This window comes from Scyliorhinus canicula, chromosome 3 (genome assembly GCF_902713615.1).
Source record: "Scyliorhinus canicula chromosome 3, sScyCan1.1, whole genome shotgun sequence".
Classification (NCBI taxonomy): domain Eukaryota; kingdom Metazoa; phylum Chordata; class Chondrichthyes; order Carcharhiniformes; family Scyliorhinidae; genus Scyliorhinus; species Scyliorhinus canicula.
The window spans coordinates 87,251,352-87,278,837 of NC_052148.1; the positions used below are offsets into that span (position 1 = coordinate 87,251,352).

The 27,486-nt window shown below is 44.9% G+C and overlaps 1 protein-coding gene across 7 annotated transcripts in view; it reads right to left on the minus strand.

Annotated features, from left to right (window-relative positions):
- Positions 1–27,486, minus strand: part of LOC119962778 (potassium/sodium hyperpolarization-activated cyclic nucleotide-gated channel 1-like) — a 411,953-nt gene that overhangs the window by 346,314 nt on the left and 38,153 nt on the right. For all 7 annotated transcript variants that reach the window (XR_005459958.1, XM_038790853.1, XM_038790855.1 and 4 more), the window contains exon 2: positions 7,998–8,421. Coding sequence is in view for 6 of the 7 variants with exons in the window: in XM_038790853.1 (XP_038646781.1) it covers positions 7,998–8,421 (424 nt within the window). In the remaining variant the exon portion in view is untranslated. The remainder of the gene's footprint in view (positions 1–7,997; positions 8,422–27,486) is intronic.

Genomic DNA, 27,486 nt, shown 5'->3' on the forward strand with positions numbered 1-27,486 from the left:
ATTGCCATCCTGGCCCTCCTCAGCATCCTCCTCGATGGACAAGGCCTGGCATGCTCCCTCCTGGAGGACGTAGCAGGTCACCACGATGTGGGAGACCCTCCTCGGGTTATACTGGAGGGCCCCACCAGAGTGGTCCAGGTACCTGAACCACATCTTCAGCATGTCAATGCAACGTTTGATCACGCTCCTGGTTACAGAATGGGTGACGTTATCGCGATTCTCTGAATTGGTCTGTGGCCTCCATTTAGACCTCATCAGCCATGACCGCAGCGAATAACCCTTGTCACGCAGGAGCTAACGCCTCACCCGGGGGAGCACATCGAACATGTCGGGCACCGCACGTGTGCCAGGATGAAGGCGTTGTCCATCGGGAGCAGACATATATGATTTGTAGCCGGTGGTCACACACCAACTGCACCTTCAGAGAGTGGAATCCCTTTTGGTTTGTGAAGCCAGGCCTGTCATCGGCCGGTGCTCAAGGGGGAAATGCATCTCGTTGATCACCCCCTGGACCCGGGACATCCCAGCGATGACGGCGAATCCCGCTGCCCGGGCTATCTGATGAGCTCGGTCTATACCCAGGTGGATGTACTGTGCCGCCTGGGCATACAGGACATCCGTAACAGCACCGAGGCACCTGTGCAAGGAGGTCTGGGAGATCCCAGACAGGTCCCCACTTGGCGCCTGAAAGAACCCTGCTGCAAAGACGTTCAGGGCGACCATCACCTTGACGACCATTCTCCCGCGACTCCAGATGCGCCACGATCCGGCACAGATGTCTCACGGTCTTGGCTCAGCCAAATTGGCGGCGGTACATGAAGCCTGATGCAGCACCTCTGTCTCACCTCCTCCTCGGCCTGTTGGGCGGCTAGCTTGCCATCATGATAAACTAGCCACTGCTCCTCTGGGGAAGGCTCCTGTTCTGCAGGGTCCTCCTTGAGCAGCTCCTGCTCCTACTGCCTCAGTGCATCCACAAGGGTTGCGGCAGCCAGGCAGGTGCAACCACTCCTAGTTTGATACCAAAGCCCATTGCCTGCAGGGGGTAAAAGGCAGACATGTTAGCATGGTGAATACTCCCGTGCCCAACCAGGTCCAACACGCTACACCATGACCATGGTCTGCACCCTTCTGTGTGGTCCACAATGGGTGGGCCGTGTGTTACCCCGCCAGCAGGGTTGCTCCAGGTTAAGGCAGTGCATCACCGACCGGCGCCTTGCATGGTGGCATTCTTGCAGGCAGGACCCACGGGTGGTGCTCGGCCAGGGCATGGGAAACTGTGCTTTGGGTCCTTTGTGTGGCACACCGGTCATGTCTACTTGTCTGGGGGCAGGGGTGTAGGGGCAGGCAGGGCTTGATGATGGCTGGTGATCCTGCAGGATAAGCTAGCTGAGGTAGTCACTGGCGGGATGTCTGCCCTGCGAGAGGCAGTGTGCCAGGGATGGTGCCAATGCCCACAGTGCATGCGTCCGCCAGTCAACACGCGCGCCACGCTCCCCGGCTGTCCCTGCAGTAGGGCAATGCCTCGGATGGGTGCACTGGGGTGTGCCAACACCTGATGGGCCATGAGCTGTGCTGGGCCATGCCCATCCCATTGATGGGGTCTGTGGGCTCCTGGGGGATGGCCTGAGGGTGATGGGGCACCCATAAGGCCGGAGACAATTATAACATTTATGGGACACAGTGGACAGTCAGTGAGGTGTGCAGCCAGATAGCTGTCTTGCAGGCCACCGAAATAACGGTCTATGCCTGGATGCTCTGGTCCCAGGGGACAGCCCTACCCCATGACCCATCTCATGGTTGCCTCCCACTACTGTCCCCAGCCCTACAGCCCCACATCCCCTCCCCTATTGGCCACGGCACAACTGGCAGCCCACCATTGTACCATTAGTATCTTGGCTTACGTCCCCTCTTTCCCTCATCGGTCATACCGCCTGTTTCCCGATTTTAAATATCACAAGTGAACCACGGGCGGCAGAATAGCAGAATAGTTAGCACTGTTGCTTCACAGCGCCAGCATCGCAGGCTCAATTCACGCTTGGGTCACTGTCCGTATCTAGTTTGCAAGATGTCCCCGTGTCTGCATGGGTTTCCTCCGGGTGCTCCAGTTTCCTCCCACAGTCCAAAGATGTGCAGGTTAGGTGGATTGACCATTCTAAATTGCCCTTAATGTCTAAAACAGGTTTGGCGGGGTTACTGGGCTACAGAGATAGGATGGAGCTGCGGGCTTAGGTGGGGTTCTCTTTCCAAGGGATGTTGCAGACTCGATGGGCTGAATGGCCTCTATCTGCACTGTAAATTCTATGATTCTAATTCCATGATTCAGGCCATTGTCACTTCCGCCTGGCAGAGGCTGAGCATCGAGGGAAGCGGGAGAATACGGGGTCGGGCCGTTAAAGATAATGGCCATTACTGTACCATTACTGCAAGCCCACATCGACGCGCACATGGACGGCAGTCAACCGCTATCTTGGCGACAGCTTGGCGTTCCGTTAGGCACCCGACACCAACCTCAATTTTCGGCTGATGCATGATTCTCTGCCCAATCATGATTTGCAATCCCGATGTTGCTGGATGGAGAATCCACTACGAATATTCCGCCAATTTATTAATCAGGAGCCAGTGTAAATCAGGGAGCACAGGGATGATAGGTGAATGGGTTTTGGCACAGGAATCAAGTTGAAGCACTTGAGTTTCCCAATTGCTGCTCAGTAATACCCATTATCCAAATACAGAGAGCACCATCACAGGTACTTGTATATAGCGTAGGAAACAGAGCAGGAAAAGCCATAAAATGCCTACAGTTGACATTTATTTCCACAATGCAAAAACACATTTGTTAAGGTCAGAAGTAAAAACACAAAGTGCTGGAACTACTCAGCAGGTCTGGCAGCAACTGTGGAGAGAGGAAGGTTTCAAGTCAAATATGACTCTTCTTCAGAACTTTGTTAAGAGAATCCATGAGGCCATACGACGTAGGAGCAAAATTAGGCCACTCGGCCCATTGACTCTGCTGTACTATTCAATCATGGCTGATATGGTTCTCAGTCTCATTCTTCCGTCTTCTCCCCTAACCCCTGATCCCCTTATTAATCAGGAACCTACCTATCTCTGTCTTAAAGACACTCAGTGACTTGGCTTCCACAGCCTTCTGCGGGAAAGAGTTCCACAGATTCACCACCCTCTGGCTGAATAAATTCTCTGTTTTAAAGGATCGCCCCTTCAGTCTGAGATTGTGTCCTCTGCTTCTAATTTTTCCTATAAGTGGAAACATTCTCTTCACGTCCACTCTATCTAGTCCACGCAGTATCCTGTAAGTTTCAATAAGATCTCCCCTCATCCTTCTAAACTCCATTGAGTACAGATTCAGAGTCCTCAACCGCTCCTCATATAAAAAATCCTTCATTCCCATGATCATATATGTGAACCTGCTCTGGACCGTGTCCAAGGCCAGCACATCCTTCCTGAAATACGGAGCCCAAGATTTCGCACAATATTCCAAATGAGGATTGACCAGAGCCTTATACAGCCTCAGAAGTACATCCCTGCTCTTGTATTCTGGCCCTCTTGACATGAATGCTAACATTCATGCCTTCCTAACTGCCACCTGAATCTGCATTTTAACCTTAAGAGACTCCTGAACTAGGACTCCTAAGTCCCTTTGTGCTTCTGATTTCCAAAGCCTTTTCCCCCTTAAAAAATAGTCTGTGCCTCTATTCTTCCTACCAAAGTGCATAACCTCACACCTTTCCAAGTTGTATTCCATCTGCAACTTCGTTGCCCACTCTTCCAGTGTCTGAGAACACGCACGAACAGACTCAAAAACAACTTCTTCCCCACTGTCACCAGACTCCTAAATGACCCTCTTATTGACTGACCTCATTAACACTACACCCTGTATGCTTCAACCGATGCCAATGCTTATGTAGTTACATTGTATATCTTGTGTTGCCCTATTATGTATTTTCATGTATTTTCTTGAATTTTGTTTAATTCCCTTTTCTTCCATGTACTGAATGATCTGTTGAGCTGCTTGCAGAAAAATACTTTTCACTGTACCTCGGTACACGTGACAATAAACAAATCCAATCCAATCCAGCCTGTCCAGATCGTTCTGTAGCGTCCCTGCTTCCTCAACACAACCTGTCCCTCTACATATCTTTGTATCCTCTTTATTTATGTACCCACTGCTCCAAGAAATTTTAATTAGGCATTGCACAACAGGGAGTTTACTTCAAATGCAGAGTATGTATGCTTGCACATAGAATCATAGAATCCCTACAGTGCAGAAGGAGGCCATTTGGCCCATTGAGTCTGCACTGATCTTCTGAAAGAGCACCTTACCTAGGCCCACTCCCCTGCCCTATCCCTGTCAACCCACGTAACCTTTGGACACTAAGCGGCAATTTAGCATGGCCAATCCACCTAACCTGCATATCCTTGGACTGTGAGAGGAAACTGGAGCACCTGGAGAAACCCACGGGGAGAATGTACAAATTCCACATGGGCACCCAAGGTCAGAATCAAACCAGGGTCCCTGGCACTGCGACGCAGCAGTGCCGCCCATGAAAATGTTTTTTATTTCTATTAAACAGTTTACTGTAAATAAAAATCAAATTGCCAGCATTGACATTACAGAAATTCCTTTAATTGGGATGGTGTTGTAGCTGAGTTAGTCCCTCTGAACACCTTTTCTCAAACTAGTCTTATGGGCAGGAGATATTGTATGCAATTTATCTTGCTTAATTGGATAATTTCCTCCCCATTACATTACCTTAAAGTGATGTTTTGCAACAGCTTCCCACCTGGTAGCAGAAATGTGCAATTTCCATTCCCCATAAACATATTTGCAACAGTATGTACAAGTGCAGTCTTACTGTCAGAAAAGATTTCAAACACATGGCTCTGCATCCTAAGCATCTGTACGAGCAGCAAACTTCCATCACAGTAATCCTATCAAAAAAATATTTCAGGAGTTCCTTAACTAGCTGTACATTCTGCCAGTATCAATATCAATCACTTATGTCTTACAAAGGTGCAAACATCATTTAAAAAGCTCATGTCATCAATTTCGATTTTATAACCAAAAAATGTTCTTCATCATTTCACCTTTGTTTGTACTGTACAATATAGCACTGGACGAACAACCATCTACATAAGAGCAAGGCCCAATAAAGCTAGTGTTTTAATAGTGCTTTGTCAAGGGTTTACAGCTCGGTAACTTCATATGACTGCTTCCATTTCCTGTCAATTCCTATTCAAGCCTTGAATTCAATATTATCATGGAGCGATCATTATCCCATTCCAGGCCTGAATAGTTTGTTCAATATTCAATCACTCACTGGGAAAACACAAGCTGCCCTTAATTTTTCTTCCCCAACTCAATTTCATGAGGCATTCACTCATCCAGATGGCAAAACAGTCAATATTTCTGACAGTAATTTATGAAACAACAATGGGCAGTTGATGCGGTACTGCTTCTGAAATGGAGTCCAACATGGTACCTTTGTGTAAAAGTGTCTGCCATGTACTTTGATTTGCACAGAAAATATAACTTGAGGGCAACCCTGTAGTAGTCAAATACTTCAGGCAGGAATTGTGCTCTTGGCCTCAGCCCCTTCAGCCTTTACACTGTTCATGGGTGAAGCAAAGTCTATCACAAAGATTTATGGCTTGTCTTCAACTTCAGTCTACTCCTGAGCCCCTGACCGTCTCTCAGGTTCACGGGAATCCAATGGGAGGCATCTACTCCATTAATCTTCAAGTACTGTTGTGCTGTGATACTGAACATTCACAGACAATGAGAAATCAAGCCAGAGGATAGGGCTATCACTCCAACCTCACTATAATGATGATACTGCATCTGGACACCCCCATTTACATTCCTTCTGTCTTCGACATCTTTGTCAATCTCCACCTCTCGCTGGCCGTCTATCCAGCCCCACCGCTCCATCCCCGCCCCCTCACTACAGTATAAATCTGACCCCATTTCCTGTTTTCTCTAGCTTTGACAAAGAGTCATCCAGACTTGAAATGTTCCATGTTTGGGATGGTTTCTCCATTGATCTTGATGGAGGAAGGGACCAGACCTTATCCTGGGGCAGGTTGGTAACGGACCTGCACCTTCTTGAGGTTGGGGCTGAGACCAATTCTTCAGTATGCTTCCGCGAAGGCACCAAGTATGGCTTGGAGACTCTCCTCTGAGAGAGCGCAGATGGCGTTGTCACTCGCATGTTGACATTCCATGGCAGAGGACGACATACCTATGTGTATGCACAGAAATTGGTAGAGTAGACCTATATATAAAGTAGTTGTCACAAAAATAGTTTCCCACAGTATGTTAATAATCTACAATGATCTCAGTATTACCGAATCAACAACCTGGTCAGGATCTGGTACAATTTTCGAAACCTTGTCAAAATTATGACTTTATGCAATACATTTTTGTGCTGTTTGTGCTGTCTGTCTTGGGCTTTGATCATCAAATGCATAACGATAGCCAAGTATAGTTGTTCTTAGAAGTATTGTCATTTGACGGAAGTATATGAAAGATGCTGCATTAAGTTTGCAATAGAGGAAAGCACGGTAGCCTAGTGGTTAGCACAACCGCCTCACGGCGCTGAGGTCCCAGGTTCGATCCCGGCTCTGGGTCACTGTCCGTGTGGAGTTTGCACGTTCTCCCCGTGTCTGCGTGGGTTTCGCCCCCACAACCCAAAAATGTGCAGAGTAGGTGGATTGGCCAAGCTAAATTGCCCCTTAATTGGAAAAAATAATTGGCTAATCTAAATTTAAAAAAAAAAAAGTTTGCAATAGAAATGGATAAGAATGTGAGTAGTACAATACCATGATTCTGTTAATAGATAATAAACTGGGTTTGGCACTAAATGAGTGTTCCCAGGGCTGAATATCAAAGAAATAGAGCATAGGATTCCCACTGTTAGCGAGACCTGCTCGTCTACATCTCACAGAAGCATCCCTCCATTACCGGGCTGTTATTTACATTTCCCTTATCCTTTCTCTGAGCCATACTGTCAAATTAGCACCAATCATCACTTCTGTACCACAAATTCACATCCATCTAAAACTGGATGGAAATTATCTGAATTTAGAAACTCTTAGATAAAAGATCTTCTGGATTTGCACAAAGATTGAAAGAAAATATTATATAAATGCAGTATTATCCAGTCAGACAAGAAGGCAAATGGTGCTGCTGGTACCCCTTTATTTGAAGCTAGATAAACAAGGAGTCATTTTTCAAACTGTCACCGTTTTTTTAAATGTATTTAAAATACATTTAAAACACAATAGTTTTTTTTCCAATTAAGGGACAATTTAGTATGGCCAATCCGCCTACTCTGCACATTTTTGGGTTGTGGGGGCGAAACCCACGCAGACACGGGGAGAATGTGCAAACTCCACACGGACAGTGACCGAGAGCTTGGATCGAACCTGGGACCTCAGGGACGTGAGGCAGCTGTGGTAACCACTAGGACACCGTGCTGCCCTGCAAACTGTCACTGTTAATAGGCAGTCTGGTTCACCTGACAACTTCCTGCATCTCACAATATTACCCCATATATCATACTGTTAAGCTAAAAGGTGCTCTGAGTTCATCTTCCTACAGTCACAAAAAACATTAATGTAGTCCCAGTGCGACAATTGGATCTATGGGAACATTAAACAATCACTTCAAAATGAAGATTAAAATGTTTTCAATTTCATCAAGGCCTGGGGAACATTGTAAATGTTGCTCTATTCTAGCTGCAGATGTTCAACGTCGAAGCAATGTGAGCTATCTTCACATGATGGTTTAATACTGCTTGCTTGAACTCAATCAGGCCAAATTTACTTCCTACATGCACAGTTTGCATTTTTACAAAACCGAAATTACTTTGCACCAACACAATCCGTGTGGTTAAAAAATAATCAATAGTGGTTTCACAGCAGAACTGCAAATTGGAATTTGAGCCAAGATTTAAAAGTTTAAAAATGTACCTTACCTCCTCCCACTGGTGTATATATCGTATAAGTCTTGAAAGTCTTAACAATCGCAAGAGACTGAGGATTTTTGTAAACCTCACAATTCTCAATGCCCTGGCAGTCTTGTAAACATCAGAATCAAATCCCTTTTCTATAATCAGAAAGATATAATCCACTGGTATGGAAGAGACAAAATCAATGATAAACCAGCTCTTTAAGTATTTCCACTTGATAACATTTGGGTCCAGGATGATTTCGGCATTATCTTCTACAACAATTCCCGTTCTAAAATTGACTATCAAGTCCACAAGGAAGAAGGTATCAGATGCAACGTTAAAAACAATCCAAATAGTTGATGTCGACTCAGTGAAGAAGGTGATTCCCACAGGAATAATTATGAGATTTCCAACCATAAGCAGCAGCATAATCAAGTCCCAGTAAAACCTAAAAAAAGAGAGGAAAAAATTGAAAAAAGTAAGTGGAAGAAACCATAACTGTCTTTGTTATTTGGTCCCAATTTGGTTCAACACTTATAGTAATTGAATAGATTCAACAGTTTTTGAAAATCGAGCCTGCACAACAGATGATCAAAAGTACTTGAATCAACATTGAAAGGACCCTGTGTTTCTAATTCAAAATTCAGATTCAAGAGGCACTGATATTCTGCCAACGGAGTGGTGGGTATACATCTGTACACCCAAAACTGTCACAAGCAGCAACCATCCCACATAGATGAAAGGCTGCAATTTCAAAGTGATAGTTTCAGAAATACAGTTCCCATATGAGCTCCTGTTTAAACACTTACCATTTGAATTTCATGATGCTTTTTCAAACATTATCACATGTGGTGCTGAGGGGATGCCAGTTTAAATTAATTATTTCTGGCTTCAAAAGCAGAACATTTGTCAACATGGTCCTCTTAAAATGTTTTTTCCAGTTCCATAAATAAATGCAACTTTGCCTCCTGTGGCATTGTTATCACTATACTTTTAAAATTCAAACAATAATTTCCTTCCCCTCCCTTCCTTACCCACTTGCCTGTGCCCTCCACCCTCCCATCAAATCGATGCAGCGGGTAGATTTTCATAGAAACTGGCTCTTCCTCTAGCACCTGGCATAATGGGCATTCTCGTTGATGTGAGGCTACATGGGGGGTGCTGAGAGGCCCACTCTCTGGCAGGAACCACTGTCTATAATCAGGAACAGGAAACCAGCTGATTTGGTCCCCCCCCCCCCCCCCCCCCCCCCCCTCCCTATTTCCCCCCTACCTTGGGTAAATGGAAACCAACTGGAGATTCCTAATCAAAACAAAAACAGAAAATACAAGCGGCACGATAGGTTAGCACTGTTGCTTTACAGCGACAGGGTCACAGGTTTGATTCCCGTCTTGGGTCACTGTCTGTGTGGAGTCTGCATGTTCTCCCTGTGTCTGCGTGGGTTTCCTCCGGGTGCTGTGGCTTCCTCCCACAAGTTCCGAAAGACGTGCTATTAGGTAATGTGGCGACTGGGAGACTTTTCACAGTAACTTCGTTTCAGTGTTAATGTAAGCCTACTTGCAACAATCAAGATTATTATGATCTCAGCAGGCCTGACAGTATTTGTGGAGGGAGAAGGGAGCTAACATTTTGAGACTGGATTCCTAATACAAATAAAATTACAGCACAAGAACTACGGCCCTCCCAGCCTGCGCCGATCCAGATCCTTTATCTAAACTTGTCTCCTATTTTCCAAGGTCTACTTCCCTCTGTTGCCGTCCGTTCATATACCTGTCTAGATGCCTCTTAAATGATGCTATCGTGCCCGCCTCTACCACCTCCGCTGGTAAAGTGTTCCAGGCACCCACCACCCTCTGCGTAAAAAACTTTCCACGCACATCTCCCTTAAACTTTCCCCCTCTCACCTTGAAATCGTGACCCCTTGTAACTGACACCCCCACTCTTGGAAAAAGCTTGTTGCTATCCACCTTGTCCATACCGCTCATAATTTTGTATACCTCAATCAGGTCCCCCCTCAAACTCCGTCTTTCCAACGAAAACAATCCTAATCTACTCAACCTTTCTTCATAGCTAGCACCCTCCATACCAGGCAACATCCTGGTGAACCTCCTCTGCACCCTCTCCAAAGCATCCACATCCTTCTGGTAATGTGGCGACCAGAACTGCACGCAGTATTCCAAATGTGGCCTAACCAAAGTCCTATACAACTGTAACATGACCTGCCTACTCTTGTACTCAATACCCCGTCCGATGAAGGCAAGCATGCTGTATGCCTTCTTGACCACTCTATCAACCTGCGTTGTCACCTTCAGGGTACAATGGACCTGAACTCCCAGATCTCTCTGTACATCAATTTTCCCCAGAACCCTTCCATTGGCCATAAAGTCCGCTCTTGAATTTGATCTTCCAAAATGTATCACCTCGCATTTGCCTGGATTGAACTCCATCTGCCATTTCTCTGCCCAACTCTCCAATCTATCTATATTTTGTTGTATTCTCTGACAGTCCTCCTCAATATCTGCAACTCCACCAATCTTAGTATCATCTGCAAACTTGCTAATCAGACCACCTATACCTTCCTCCAGGTCATTTATGTAGATCACAAACAACAGTGGTCCGAGCACGGATCCCTGTGGAACACCACTAGTCACCCTTCTCCATTTTGAGACACTCCCTTCCACCACTACTCTCTGTCTCCTGTTGCCCAGCCAGTTCTTTATCCATCTAGCTAGTGCACCCTGAACCCCATACAACTTCACTTTTGCTATGTCTTCACTTTTGCCATAATCTTCAGTTAAAGAAACAACTAACTCAAGGATGGGAGGAGAATTTGAAGTTGGGACTTTGTTGGTTCGTATAACTCAGTTTCAGGGGCAGCATGGTGGCGTAGTAGTTAGCAGTGCTGCCTCGTGGTGCCGAGAACCCGGGTTCGACCTCGGCCCTGGGTCACTGTCCATGTGCAGTTTGCACATTCTCCCCATGTCTGCATGGGTCTCACCCCCACAACCCAAAAAGATGTTCAGGGGAGGTCAATTGATGATGCTAATTTGCCCCTTAATTGGATAAAAAAGAATTGGATACTATAAATTTATTTTAAAATGTACAACTCAGTTTCATGACGCACTCTTTAGTTTCAACTTCGTGACAAAGAAAAGTCTCATTGCATTTTTGGATTGTTACCCAACCAATTCAGACTAAGCTACGGCTATTATCTCTGTCATTAACTCACTATACGTGACACATTTTGGCACATTTGTAAATGTCAGTAAAATTAGTGGAGAGTTCAATCATACAATTGGACGTCCCACACAGCATTCCTTATTTAACAGCAGTTTTTCTGCTGAAGGAACAAATCTAATCACGCGAACTATCATTCACTGGCATTCTGAATCAAATGCACAATTTTACAAGAAATATTGCAGTCCCAAAGTAGACGACATCAAAACCCCTGATATTTTTCTTGAACATGAAATGAAATGAAAATGAAAATCGCTTATTGTCACGAGTAGGGTTCAATGAAGTTGCTGTGAAAAGCCCCTAGTCGCCACATTCCGGCACCTGTCCGGGGAGGCTGGTACAGGAATCGAACCGTGCTGCTGGCCTGCTTGGTCTGCTTTAAAAGCCAACGATTTAGCTCAGTGAGCTAAACCAGCCCCATGAAAGGGTTTGCTTCACAAATCTGTATTTTTTTTTCAATGCTTGTACTCTAACATGAGAATATAATGTTTCCTTGATAATGAAAAGATTATTTCAGTAAAATTAGATAGGGAATGGTGGAGACCCCCATATTTCTAATATATATTAAAATATAATTCTTGCAGAAATACAGCAAACTAGAAATGACAGTTTTATATTCTCAAATGGTGGAAATATTACATTAAGGATTGACTGATCCAAATCACAATCCTGAACCAATCAGGTAGCTAGGACAAATAGCAAAATGATCCCAACATACAGACTACTTCTTTGGACACATAAATTATTTCTCTTGTCCTATTGAAAAGCAAACTGCAGCAGGTGCTGGAAACCCCTTCTCCTGTTGTTGTGGCAACCATTAAAATTAAGCATTCATTTCCTATTTTCTGCAGCATTGTCGGTCAAGGACTATGTTCCACCCGTGATTAATTTGAAAACCAGTCTGTATCTCCCTTTCGTTCATATCCATGAATTCATTCAGCTACATGATTGTATGCAACAATCTACAGAAATCAAGGTAGTTTCAACCCTGCTTGAAAAGATGAAGCAAAGAATATATTGGGTGGGATTCTCCGTTTCTGAGACTAAGTGTTGATGCCAATGGACAATTTGTGGACTTTAACGACAGAAAAATTGCCGCCGCACTTGCACCGATTCTGCTATTAATGGGCTAGCACCAGTGCCGCATGGAACACAATCGATTCTAATGAAAAATGGTGCGGGATTCGCCGGGTCCATGATTGACACTCAGGAGGCTGACAAGATGCAGCCGCACATACACATTACACTCCCCACACACACTTATCCCAGCCAAATAGATGGCACTGGTTGTGCTGGAGTGCGCCATTAAAGCTGATGGGTCGTCTGGGGCCAGAGGGCACCCAGGGGAATGCCCTGGGGAAACACCTATACGACCTGTAACACTAAGTTCAAAGTGGGCTGTTAGCGGTGTGCGCAGCGGCATGGCTGTCTTGCCAGCTGCGGCAACGGTGCTCCGTGCCCGTCTATCCCGACCCCACAGCCCACCTCCAGGCCACCCTACACTACTCCCCCCAGCCTTGGCAGAAGGGCCTGGCCAGCGGCACCATTGTCAGCAAAGTGTGGCGATGTTGGACACCTTCTGTGTCCCCTCTCTCCCTCAGCAGTCATCATGCCGGTTCATGATTTTTAAAAGCACAAGTGAACCATGCCATCAGGAACTCAGCCCAGAATCGCGGAGGCTCTGGAGAGTACCGGGTCGGACCCCCTAATGATATGCAAACGGTGTCTAATGTACATGTAGAGTGAAAAGCTTTGACACCGTTTTTGAAAAACATTTTATTAAGGCATTTATAATTTTATAATAATAACTGTAAACAGTACAAATACAAATATAAACATAGTGCAAAGACCGCCTCTCTCCCTCACAAGTCCCACCTCCTCTGACAATATCTAATAATCTAACTCCCCTTCCCCCCCCCCCCCCACCTCTGCTGACAGTTAGTTTTCTCCAAAGAAGTCGACAAATGGCTGCCACCTGCGGACGAACCCTGGCATTGACCTTCTTTAGGGCAAAATTTATTTTTTCAAGTCTGAGAAACCAAGCCATGTGACTAAGCGAGATCTCTGTATTCGGGGGCTTCATGTCCCTCCACGCTAACAACATCCGTCTCCGGGTTATCAAGGAGGCAAAGGCCAAGACATCAGCCTCTCTCACCCCCTGGACTCCTGGATCATCCGACACTCCAAAGATCGCCACCTCTGGACTCGGCACTACCCTTGATTTTAACATCATGGACATGACATCTGTAAAACCCTGCCAAAATCCCCTAAGCTTCGGACATGCCCAAAACATATGGACATGGTTTTCTGGCCCTCCCGCCCATCTCGCATACCTGTCCTCTATCCCAAAAAACTTGCTCATCCGGGCCACCGTCATGTGTGCCCGGTGAACGACCTTAAACTGAATCAGGCTGAGCCTGGCACATGATGAGGACGTGTTGACTCTGCTTAACGCATCCGCCAAAGACCTGCCTCTATCTCCCCCATAGCTCATCTTCCCATTTGCGCTTTAGCTCCTCTGTCTGCGTTTCCTCCGACTCCATGAGTTCTTTCTAAATATCCAAGTACTTCCCCTCTCCCACCACGTTCTGGAAACTACCCATTCCTGTATCCCCCGTGACGATAGGAGCGGAAAGGTCAAAACCTGCCTTTGCAGAAAATCATGTATCTGCAGATATCTGAATCCATTTCCTGCTGGCAGTTCAACTTTATCCTCTAAATCCTTCAAACAGGGGAAGCTCCCATCTATAAATAGATCCCCCATCCTCTCAATCCCTGCTCTCTGCCATCTCCGAAACCCCCCATCCAACCTTCCTGGTACAAACCGATGGTCATTGCCGAATGGAGCCCAGACCAATGCTCCCTACACTCTCGATGTGGAGATGCCGGCGTTGGACTGGGGTGAGCACAGTAAGAAGTCTTACAACACCAGGTTAAAGTCCAACAGGTTTGTTTCAAACACGAGCTTTCGGAGCACGGCTCCTTCTTCAGGTGAATGGAAAGGCTTGTTCCAGAAATGTTTATATAGACACAGTCAGAGATGCCCCGGAATGCGAGCACCTGCAGGCAATCAAATCATCAAAGATGCAGAGAGAGAGGTAACTCCAGGTTAAAGAGGTGTGAATTGTCCCAAGCCAGTTCAGTCGGTAGGCCTCTGCAAGTCCAGGCTTGTTGGTGGGGGCCGAATGTAATGCGACATGAATCCCAGATCCCGGTTGAGTCCGCATTCATGCGTGCGGAACTTAGCTATAAGTTTTTGCTCAGCAATTTTGCGTTGTCGCGTCTCCTGAAGGCCTCCTTGTAGAATGCTGACCCGGAGATCAGAGGCTGAATGTCCTTGACTGCTGAAGTGTTCCCCAACTGGAAGGGAACAGTCCTGCCTGTTGATAGTCGCACGATGCCCGTTTATTCGTTGTCGCAGTGTCTTACAACCTGGTGTTGTAAGACTTCTTACTGCCCTACACTCTCATATGCTTCCTCCACTGTCCCCAGACTCTCAGGGCCACCACTGCCACTGGGCTTGTGGAGTATCGAGCTCGCACGAACAGCAGAGGTGCCGTTATCAATGCCCCCAAACTTGCGTCCTTGCATAATGCCGCCTCTACTCGCTATTGATGCCGTTTTCAAGGTGACAGAGAATCGCGATTTGGCGTTAAATCGGAGCCTGTTACAATTTTGTTGTCGGAAGCTATTCTCTGCCCAATTGCATTTCCCGATTTCAGCATTGGCTAATGGAGAATTCCACCCATTTTTAAAAATTAATTCTTGGGATGTGGGTGCCGCTGGCCAGCATTTGTTGCCCATCCCTAATTGCCCATGAACTAGATAATTTCAGTGGGGGTCAATTAAGAGTCAACCACATCGCTGTGTGGATCTGGAGTCACAAGTAGGCCAGACCAGGCAAGGATGGCAGATTTCCTTTCCTGACGGGCATTGGCGAACCCAATGGGTTTATACAACAATTAGCAATAGTTTGACGGTCACCATCAGACTTTTAATCCCAGATTTTTTTATTGAATTCAAATTTCACCATCTGCCATGGTGGGATTCGAACAAAGAACCCCAGAGCATTACCCTGTCATGTATTATGTCACTTATGAAGTATGTTTGCCTGTCTGTGTGTTTTCCCCAATGCAACCTTTACAGATACATAAAAGTTTATGAATTTAATAATAATAATAACAATCTTTATTGTAGGCTTACATTAATACTGGAATGAAGTTACTGAGAAAAACCCCTAGTCGCCACATTCCAGTGCCTGTTCGTCCTTCGGGACTTGTGGGAGGAAACCAGAGCACCCGGAGGAAACCCACGCAGAAACAGAGAGAACGTGCAGAATCCACACAGACAGTGACCCAAGCCGGGAATCGAACCTGGAACCCTGGCGCTGTGATGCAACGGTGCTAACAACTGTGCTATTGTGCCGCCCGACTTTTACAATTTTACACTGCCAATTTAAAGCTATAAGCATCAGGAATGAATAAATGGAAATTCCTTTGGACCTGCCGCCCTTCTAACTAAATTTTATATTGTTGATACATGTAGCTGACGAAAATTAAAATCATATACACATGAAAGTATCAACATGTGGTTTGATTCCGGCTTGGGTCACTGTCTGTGTGGAGTTTACACGTTCTCTCTGTGTCTGCGTGGATTTCCTCTGGGTGCTCCGGTTTCCTCCCACAAGTCCCGAAAGACGTGCTTGTTAGCTGAATTGGACATTCTGAATTCTCCCTCAGTGTACCCGAACAGGTGCTGTAGTGTGGCCACCAGGCGCTTTTCACAGTAACTTCATTGCAGTCTTAATGTAAGCCTACTTGTAACAATAATAAAGATTATAATAAAGATTATGATAAAGGAACAATTAATAATCCATGGCAGTCAAAACAGGTTGCAAATATTACTCAATTCCACACAGAAATATACACTGAAAACATGAAAATGTTATCCCTTCAAAAATTGTGGACATGCCTCAATTTTTTGTGTGTCCCTATCACCTCCGGAATAAATGTACCACATGGCATGTTACTATGCTAGACTAACCAGGGGATTCCAGCTTTGATCAAGGCAGCATTTGACCAAGTATGGCATCAAGGAGCCCCAGCTAAACTGGAGACAATGGGAATGAGGAGGAAAATTCTCTGCTGGTTGGAGTCATAACTGGCATAATGGAAGATGGTTGTGGTGGTTGGAGGTCAATCATCTCAACTCCAGGACATACTGTAGGTGTTCCTCAGGGCAATGTCCTAGGCTCAACCATCTTCAGCTCCTTCATCAATGACCTCCCTTCCATCATAAGGCCAGAAGTGGGGATGTTTGTGGATGACTGCACAAGGCTCAGCACCATTGTCGACTCCTCAGATAATGAAGCAGTCCATGCCCAAATGCAGCAAGACCTGGACAATATCCAGGCTTGGGCTGACAAGTGGCAAGTTACATTCGCGCCACGCAAGCGTCAGGCAATGAGCATCTCCTCCTCCAAGAGTCGATCTAATCATCACCCTTTGACATTCAATGGCATTACCATCACTAAATCCCTCACAATCAACATTCTGGGTGTTAGCATTGAAACTGAACTGGACTAGCCATATTAATACTGTGGCTTCCAGGGCAGGTCAAAGGCTCAAAATCCTATGCTAATTAACTCACCTCCTGACCCGCTGAAGCCTGTCCACCATCTACAAGGCACAAGACAGGAGTGTAATGGAATATTCTCCACTTGCCTGGATGAGTGCACCTCCAACAACACTCAAGAAGCTCGACACCATCCAGGACAAAGCAGTCCATTTGATTGCTCTCCCTTCCACAAACATTCAAACTTTCCACCACCGACGAACAGTGGCAGCCGTGTGTACCATCCACAAGATGCACTGCAGTAACTCATCAAGGTTCATTACACACCTTCCAAATCCATGCCCACTATCATCTAGAAGGACAAGAGCAGCAGATACCTGGGAACCACATCACCTGGAGATTTCCCTCCAAATCACTCACCACCCTGACTTGGAAATATTTCATCATTTTTTCACTGTCGCTGGGACAACGTCCTGGAATTCCTTCCCTAACACCTGCACCTCAAGGACTGCAATGGTTCAATAAGGCAACTCACCACCACCTTCTGAGGGACAACTAGGGATGGGCAATAAATGCTGGCCTGACCAGCAATGCCCGCATCCTGTAAATGAATTTAAAAAAAGATCCACAGACTTTGATAAATTCATTGATCTCAATAAATTGGACTGCTCTCAAGGACCTTACTGTCCATCATGAGGGACAAAAAGCATAGAAATATTACAACATAGTTAATAGAAGCAGGAGGAGGCATTTCAGCCGTCGAACCTGCTCCACCATTCATTATGACCATGGCTGATCATCAAGTTCAATACCCTGATCCCGCCTTCCCCCCCATATTCCTTAACCCTTTAAGCCCCAAGAGCTATATCTAATTCCTTCTTGAAATTGCATGTTTTGGCCTCAACTACTTCCTGTGGTAGTGAATTCCACAGATTCATCACTCTCTGGGTGAAGAAATTTCTCCTCACCTCAATCCGAAAAGATTTACTTACCCCTTATCCACAAATTATGACCCCGAGTTCAGGACATCCCCATCATTGGAAACATCCTTTCTGAATCTACCCTGTCCAATCCAGTTAGAATTTTATAAGTTTCTATGAGATCCCTCTCACGCTTCTAAACTCCAATGAATATAGTCCAAACAAATTTAATCTTTCCTCACATGACAGTCCCGCCATCCAGGAATCAGCCTGGTAAACCTTCGCTGCACTCCCTCCATAACAAGAACATCCTTCCTCAGAAAAGGACACCAAAATTGCCCACAATACTCCAGGTGTGGCTTCATGAAAAATGAAATGAAATGAAAATCACTTATTGCCACAAGTAGGCTTCAAATTAAGTTACTGTGAAAAGTCATCACATTCCGGTGCCTGTTCGGGGAGGCTGGTACGGGAATTGAACAGTGCTGCTGGCCTGCTTTGGTCTGCTTTAAAAGCCAGTGATTTAGCCCTGTGCTAAATCATCAATGCCTGTACAATGCCGTAAAACGTCTTTATTCTTAAACTCACTATGTAGGCGAACAGATCATTTGCCTTCTTTACTACGCTGTACCTGTGCACTTACTTGCAGCAACTGATGCACGAGGACACCAAGGTCTCGCTGAGTATCCACCTCACTTAATTTGTACCCATTCAAATAATAATCTGCCTTCCTATTTTTGCTGCTGAAGCAGATAACCTCACATTTATCCACATTATATTTGTATAATATATGCCATGCATGTGCCCACACACTCAGCCTGTCCAAACCCCGCTGAAGCATCCCTGCATCCTCCTCACAGCTTACCCTCCCACCCAATTTTGTATCTTCTGCAAATCTGGAGATAACACATATAGTTCCCTCGTCCAAATCATTAATATATAATGTGAACAGTTTTGGTCCGAGCACAGATCCCTGCAGTACCCCACTAGTTACTGCCTGCCAATCAGAAAAAGACCCGTTTATTCCAACTTTTAATAATAATAATATTCTTCATTATTGTCACAAGTAGGCTGACAGTAGCACTGCAATGAAGTTACTGTGAAAATTCCCTTGTCACCACACGACAGCGCCTGTTCGGATACACAGAGGGAGAATTCAGAATGTCCAATTCACCTAACAAGCAAGATCTTTCGGGACTTGTGGGAGGAAACAGGAGTGCCCAGAGGAAACTCAAGCAGACATGGGGAGAGCATGCAGACTCTGCACAGACAGTGACCCAAGCAGGAATTGAACCCGGAACTCTGGCACTATGAAGTGCTAATCACTGTGCTACCATGCCACCCCTTCGCTTCCTGTCTGTTAACCAGCTTTCTATCCATCTCAAGACACTACCCATACTCCCATGTGCTTTAACTTTACATAGTGATCTGCTGTGTGAGTCCTTGTTGAAAGCCTTCTGAAAGTCTAAATAAACCACATCCACTGCTTCTCCCTGGTCAACTCTACTGGTTATATCTTCAAACAATTCTAGTAGACATGTCAAGCATGATTTTCCTTTCATAAATCTATGCTGACTTTGTCCGATTACACCACTGCTTTCCAAATGCTGTGCTATGAAATCCTTAATAATGGATTCCAGCAACTTCACTATTACTGACGTTAGGCTCACTGGTCTATCGTTCCCTGTTTTCTCTCTACTTCCTTTTTTGAATAGCGGGGTTACATTTGCTACCCTCCAATCTGTAGGAACCATTCCAGAGTCCACAAAAGTCTGATAGTGTGCAGGTTAGGTGGGGTTACAGGGATAGGGTAGGGGAGTGGGTCTGGACAGGGTGCTCTTTCAGAGGGTTGGTGCAGCCTCATTCTGCACTGTAGGAATTATATGGTTCTCACAATCACATTCTATGCTCTATAAGTACATGGTTGTGGATGGGATCATCCGCGGATACCTTTTGTTGTCAAACAGCTTATTGACACTCACTATCTAATGTTACATATGAAATGTAACCCTATTCACTGAGGCATTGAAGGACTCCCATCAACTAGGTGCATTGAGGGGCGGCATGTGGCACAGTGGTTAGCACTGGGACTTATTCTCCTTATTCTCCCCATGTCTGCGTGGGTTTCACCCCCACAACCTAAAGATGTGCTGGTGAGGTGGATTGGCCCAAATTGACATTAAATTACCCCTTAATTGGAAAAGAAAAATAATTGGCAACTCTAAATTTATTTATTTTTAAAAATGGGTGCATTGAAACACCACCATGCACTTCCTTCAAAGTCACACAGCATCCTGGCCTTATCATTGTTCCTTCGCCATCGCTGGGTCTCCCTCCCTAACAAATCTGTGAGTATACATATGTACTGCAGCAACTCACCCACATCTTTCCCAGAGCAATTATGAGTGGGAACTTAATGCTGGCCTTTCCAGTGATGCTCACATTCATGAACCAATAAAAAGAACAAGGGATAGAAAAGAAAACTTATTTCACGTTTAGATACCCAAAGAATACAGCAGCCATGATTCATCTACAGAAAAGCTCTATTCGGGATTTCATTCATGGATACTCATCAGTAGAGAACAACTTTAATATATTTTATTGTTGTTCGCTGCAAAATCTTCTTCAACCATGTGATCCCAGCTCAGACACTTTATAAAATCTTCCCTACCTCAGGCATCCGGCTGATCTCCAAAATTATGGAATGAGGGTGACTATTATGATACATGAAATGGAATATGCTGGGTAACCAAAGAATAAAAGGATCACCCCATCAGTTTTCATCAATACTTCATTTCATGCAGATTTGTTTTTCATTGTTCCCCTACCAAAAACTGCCACCCTGTAACCAGCTTCGCCATCCCCGGATCATCCCTTACCAGTCCTCCCAGCCCCCAACGAAGGCCCCCCTGCCAGCGGAAGTCACCCCCCCCTCCCCCGCCCACTGTGGCGGCGCTGGACTCAGTCCGCAGCCGCCACGCAAAGTCCCCTAACGGTGTGAGCACACGTGAACGACGCCATTGGGGACTCGGCCCAACAGGGAGGAGCATTGGGAGGGTGGCTCAGGTGATGTCCTGATACCATCCATACGGCGTGCGGTGTACTTCCCGAGTTCGCCGTTTTTGAGGGTGTGGATTACGCACCACGGAGAGCAGGCATGGACTCGATGCGGATCGAACGCGATTTTGATGATCAGAGAATCCAGCCCGCTGATAGGGATAGGGGTGCCACTGTACCTGCTGAATCATGACCAAATTTGTCAGGCTTCAGGTGTGATCCTAAATAGTGATTAGTAACAGGTCACCTGAGATAAAGGGATATCACAAGTAACCCTCTCCTATACTGATACAAAGTCCTCACACATGAGCTATCCAACTGGGTCACTGGACAATAAACAAGGAAGGGGACCCAATTCTTCACCTCCCCTGCACCCCCCCCCCCCCCCCCCCCCTGTAGCCATCTGGGGTGGCTACTTCCCGATTCCAAAATGGAGGCCCACAAAGAATGCTGGGAAAATCGGCCAGCCACAGGAAAACAAGCAGGTGCAAGGTTTCCTGTGTATTAAGACTTGCAGAACCCAGACAGAACTGAAACCAATAGCCATCTACATACTAATGAGCAATCCCCAGGAACAATTAGAAACATTGAAGCGAGGGCAGCACGGTGGCTCAGTGGGTTAGCACTGCAGTCTCACGGTGCTGAGGTCCCAGGTTCGATCCCGGCTCTGGGTCACTGTCCGTGTGGAGTTTGCACATTCTCCCCGTGTTTGCGTGGGTTTCACCCCCACAACCCAAAGATGTGCAGGCTAGGTGGATTGAACACGCTAAATTGCCCTTTAATTGGAAAAAATTAATTGGGTACTCTAAATTTTTTTTTTTTAAAGAAAAAAAAAGAAACATTGAAGCGATCGGGACCAAGACAGACTCCCCGGCGCCAGCGGGAGCCAGGACAAAGGAAGGCCAACGGACACATAGGGCCTGCCCAACGATCAGGGAACAGCTCCAGCATTGGAGAAATCGATAGAAACGATTGGGACATGGTCCAATTAATTGGGACCAAGTCCGGGATCCGCCCACAAGGGCGGGAAACCGCTGGGGACTATAAAGTAGAGTCCCCAAATTCAGTTCGCTCTCTTGGCAGGCTCTCTTGGCAGCTCTCAAAGAACTCTTGACCGTGACTCTCAACAAGGAGAGACCTGCCTAGCAGCTGCACCAACCAAGTAAGTCTCCAGTCAACGCACGCTACGTGATAGGCGCTCCTAACTACTATTCCATACCAGCTTGAAGCCTGCAGACTCAGACCCGGACAATGGCCATTGTTCCTCTGACCTGGTGGGCCATTTGAAAGCTAAGTACAGGCCTTTAGTTGTAGTGATAGTCTAGTAAGTAGAGTTTTATGCATGAGTAGTGATTGACTGTGTGTATAATAAATGTGTTTTGATTTGAAACTTACTAACTGGTGTATTGAGTTATTGATCAGCACTTGGCTTTGAACCTCGTGGTGGTATCAGAAAGATATCTGGCAACTCTAGAGCAAAGGTTATTAAACAGAGCAATTAAGTAAAAACACACTTAGCAACACCCCCCCCCCCCCTCCCTCCACATACACACACACACACACACACACACCCTTCCCCTTTCATGACTGTGGACAGAACCAGCTGTAGCATTTTCACTGCCTCTGGGTTCTTATCAACAAACTTAGTACAGATGGTGGACTGAACCTAGAACATGGTGCTCAGTTCAGTCCCACCAAAAAAACCCTAAACAGAATATTTAAAGCCTCAAAAATTCTTAAATGGTTTTTTGTTGCAGGGCAAGGGATACCTAATCTGTTACTAATATTAATAATCTTTACTGTCGCAAGTAGGCTTACATTAACACTGTAATGAGGTTACTGTGAAAAGACCCTTGTCGCCACATTCCAGCGTCTGTTCGGGTAAACAGAGGGAGAATTTAGCATGCCCAAATCACCCAACTGCACGCCTTTCAGCACTTGTGGGAGGAAATCGGAGCACCCGGAGGAAACCCACGCAGACACAAGGGGAACGTGCAGACTCCACACGTACAGTGACCCAGGCAGGGAATCGAACATGGGACCATGGAGCTGTGAAGCAACAGTGCTAACCAATGTGCTACCGTGCCGCCCACTCACCAGACCCCACCATGAGGCAATTATTTGTTTCTTATTTCTGATAGTAAAGAGTATCTGAATACGTATTTACGACAGTATCAAACACAGTGTGAACAATGCCTGCAGTTTCCTATTCTCGTGTTATATGCTCGGTTGTGAGCCTCATTCTTTCAAATTTTGGAAGAAAGATGAAATGACACCTTTGGGATTTGAATGTAACCATCAGAGCTTCCTGATCTTCCAGTATCTCTGTAAAATATTGTGAAGGACAAGAGGAGCAACATTGCATTAACACCATCACCTCCAAGTCATTTCCTGACTCGCACATAAATCATGTCCCTTCATTGTTGCTGGGTCATTATCCTGGACCGCCTACCTATCAGTACTGCAAGAGCACAGTCACCACAAGGACTGCAGCAGTTCAAGGAGAGGACCCACCACCACTTTCTCAGGGCAACTAGGGATGGGGACAATAGATGTGGCCTTGCCAGTGTCAACAATATTTCTTAAACTAAAGTGTATTTAAAATAGCATTTTATCTTTCAAAATCAATTAATGTTCTGAGAGCTCTATTTAAAGGGAGTCTTTGCTCAGGCACAAATGCTTCAGTGCTTGATTTTTCTAAATATTAAAACACCAGCAATGTGATCCCATCACAGGTTTCTTCTATAACAGAACAAGGTACCGAATGATTTCATAACACTTCAATATAATTATTAACTTGCGACCCTGGATCCGCAAATCAGCAATTGCTAATTATATAATGAATCACCTGACCTGGTAATATGCAATTTGCTGCTTCATAAGAATAATGCAGTGGAAAAACCTTAGGATTGCTATCACATAGGATCGGTTGGGAGAATAACCTCTCAATATACAGTGAAAACCTGCACTTATTCAAACTCAGATTTTTTTGTCCTTGAATCATGCTCAGCTTAGATTTAACTCAACTACAGTTTTCAGCTGACAAGGCCTAATGCAGTCCTCAGAGTTTTACAATCCATATCAGTTCAAATAATTGCAAAGTACGACATCAATTGAAATGACTGATCCAAATCATGCAGTAATTTTTAACCAACAGTTTAAATGAAAAGGGATTCAACCTGGGCGCTTTTACTAGCTTGATACAAGTGACCTGATTCACAGTCCCTAATCAAAGCTCAGGGAAATGGCGGGCAGGGGTAATTACTAATACCAAGTCACTGAACACAATTCATACTTCTTCAAACCTCTAGCTATGTTGATAATGCAAATCCACCTACCCTGCACATATTTGGGTTGTGGGAGTGACACCTACACAGACACAGGGAGAAAGTGCAAACTGCCAGGATCAAACCTGGGTCTTTGGGGCCATGAGGCAGCAGTGCTAACCACTGCGCCACTGTGCCGCCCACACCTCAGCAGCAATAATAATAATATTTATTATTGTCACAAGTAGGCTTACATTAACACTGTGATGAAGTTACTATGAAAATCCCCTACACTGAGGGAGAATTCTGAAAGTCCAAATTACCTAACAGCACGTCTTTAGGGACTTATGGGAGGAAACTGAAGCACCCAGAGGAAACAGACACGGGGAGAACATGCAGACTCTGCACAGACAGTGACCCAAGCTGGGAATTGAACCTGGGACCCTGGCGCTGTGAAACAACTGTGCTAATCACTGTGCTACCGTGCCGCCCCACTCTTAACCAGATCCCAGCAAATGGTTATGGATGTGTATTGGAAGAATAATCATCTACCACAATGCACTGTTTTCTGCTCTTAAGCCAATTATTTCATCCAATTTAACATGAGCCTCAGTTTTATGAATGATTCCAAAAGATTCAGAAAGTCAACATCGTTCACTGCTGGTTTCTGAACATTAATCTTTCTCTCGTCAATTATCTTTTCTTCCCTCCCCTTCTGAATACGAGACAGAAATTCATTCACCTGTACTGGAGTCCATCCACTACCTTATCCAAGTTGCCATCGTTCATCTATCAGTCTTGAATGAGTGTCAATATTGTAATATAGTAATCAGGAATGGAAATGCAAGCTGATTTCCCTTGCCTAACAAAAGAGCACTGGGGAGCCATCTCCCTGGTTGAGACCGAATAATTCAACACAGTACAGATCTTGGACTTTCCATCTGATTGGCACTGAAAATCACTGGGTAAAATATCTGAACCATTCATGGCTAAACTCAACGAATAAAATGGCTGAATAATCTGGCAGTATCTTTAGAAGAATCTTTAAAGCTGTTCATATCAGCAATGCCTAAACTTCCCTGAGCTTGCTCATGGCCAGACAAAGAGTGAATTACTGCAGTCTTTGCCAGACATTGATTGCTGTTCAGAGCACTGCTGCCTCCAGATGAACCTTGAAAAATCACCTGTCTAATCCCCTGTAACAGCCAGCAAAATAACATCTAATTTCATTGCTGGTCAAGTCCTGTAGCTACACTGAGGAAGCTTACCATTCATCACCAGTCTCCAAACACCAACTGATAGCAAAAATAGAATAAAACATTCTCTACCAGCTCAACCTTCATATATTGTAAAGGATAGCACAGACTAGTGTGATGTTAGCGAATGGTGATGGAAAACTACTGAAATTTGATTTTCATTGCTTTATGATGTATCGAAACCAAACCTCTTGATATATTTGTGTTATGCATGAGACTCGTGACATTTTACACCGTATGCACTGTTAAACTATCATTCATTTGCATAAAATATGAGGCGATGGTGACGGTGGCTATTTTCTGAAATGTTACCCTGTTCTGCCTAACTACCGCACTCAATGTTCCAAGAAGAGTAAACCTGGAAATTGCACTTTGTGATTTACTTTTATGAATGCTGTACTCATAACTGGATGAAAAAATTTTGTCTGTTTTTTAACTGGTTCAAAATCATACATTAAGCATTTTACAGCTGCATTGTATAGTATAATTTCCAGGCTTATTTTTAATATTGCCGCTGTGCTAATTTAAATTTCCACCAGGAAATTTCATTGGAACTATAAATATATTTCTAAGTCTGAAGAAATACAAGTCCTGCTGCTCCATTTTATTGAATGTATTATTATGACCGACAGTTTAAACCCAATTCAAATAAACATTTTCCTAAGCTATTCAGAATATTGGGAATTACACAGCGTAGCACAGTGGGTAGCACTGTTGCTTCACAGCTCCAGGGTCCCACATTTGATTCCCGGCTTGGGGGCTTGGGTCACAGTCTGTGCGGAGTCTGCACGTTCTCCCTGTGTCTGCATGGGTTTCCTCCGGGCGCTCCGGTTTCCTCCCTCAAGTCCCGAAAGACGTGCTTGTTCGGTGGATTGGGCATTCTGAATTCTCCCTCTGTGTACCTGAACAGGCAACTAGGCGATTTTCACACTAACTTCACTGCAGTGTTAATGTAAGCCTACTTGTGACAATAAAGATTATTATTATTAGAATTTTAAACTAGACCCTGAACTAGTTTTGGAATCATCACATCCTTGAGATCGGTTGAGTCGCTAGTTCTTAACATCAATGCCTGCTTCGATATTTTTCCGATACCGCTACCAAATACCTTTAAAGGGCAGACAAAAGCTGATACTGAACTGTAATCTGGCCTGTTAAGTCATCCTCCACATTTATAATAATTTGTTCAACTGCAATAAAACAAATATATTTTTTAATTAATTTGAAAATGAATATGGAATATTCAGTGGTGAGATAATAAAACACACTTGTTTGCAATCCTGGGTAGAAAATTATACATTCTTCGTACCAACTACCAACTTTCCACCTTGAAAGCATACCTTCTCCAATATAGTGTGATGGTTCATAGTGATTCTTTGAATACTGAAGGATGATGTCATTCTTGAAATCTCTACTACAATCGTATTTTCATGCTTTATTTAAAACACTTTCAGAGAGTAAAGCAGACAAAAGGATGTGCTGTGCCTTTTTTGGGACACATCGAGTAGCTTCAGAGTTCCAAAATGGCACTGAAGCAGTCGCCATTTTAGTGAAGGCATCAGGACACACAATGACCATCTGCTAGAGAACAGAAAATTGACAACACAGGAAACGACCATTCAATGACCATTTACACTGGACAAAAATAATAGCAAACCAGCCTAATCCCACTTTCCAGCTCCTGCTGGAACCTGGAACCCTGTATCTTACAGCAAGCACTTCAAGTGTATATCCATGTACTTTGTAAATGTGATGAGCATTTCCGCCTCTACCAGCCTATCGGTCAGTGAGTTCCAAACCCCTATCCATCCTCTGGGTCAAAATAACTCTCCTCAACTCCATCTAATCCTTCTGCCAATTACTTGAAATCTATGCCCCTGGCTATTTACTTCCCTGCTCAGGGAAATATATCCTTCCTATCCATTAGGCCTCTCATAATTTAGCACATCTTAATAAAATCTCCATTCAGCCTTCTCCATTCCAAAGAACACAATGTCAGTCTATTGAACCTTTCCTCAAAAATCCTTCACTGCTGGCAATGTTTAAACATTCATTTCTGGGATGTGGGCTTCACTGGCTATGCCATCATTTATTGCCATCCCTAATTGTCCTTGAGAAGGTTGTAGACCATCTTGAATTGTTGCAGTCCTTGTGGTGTTGGTACATCCACTGTGCTGTTAGGGAGAGAGTTCCAGGATTTTTG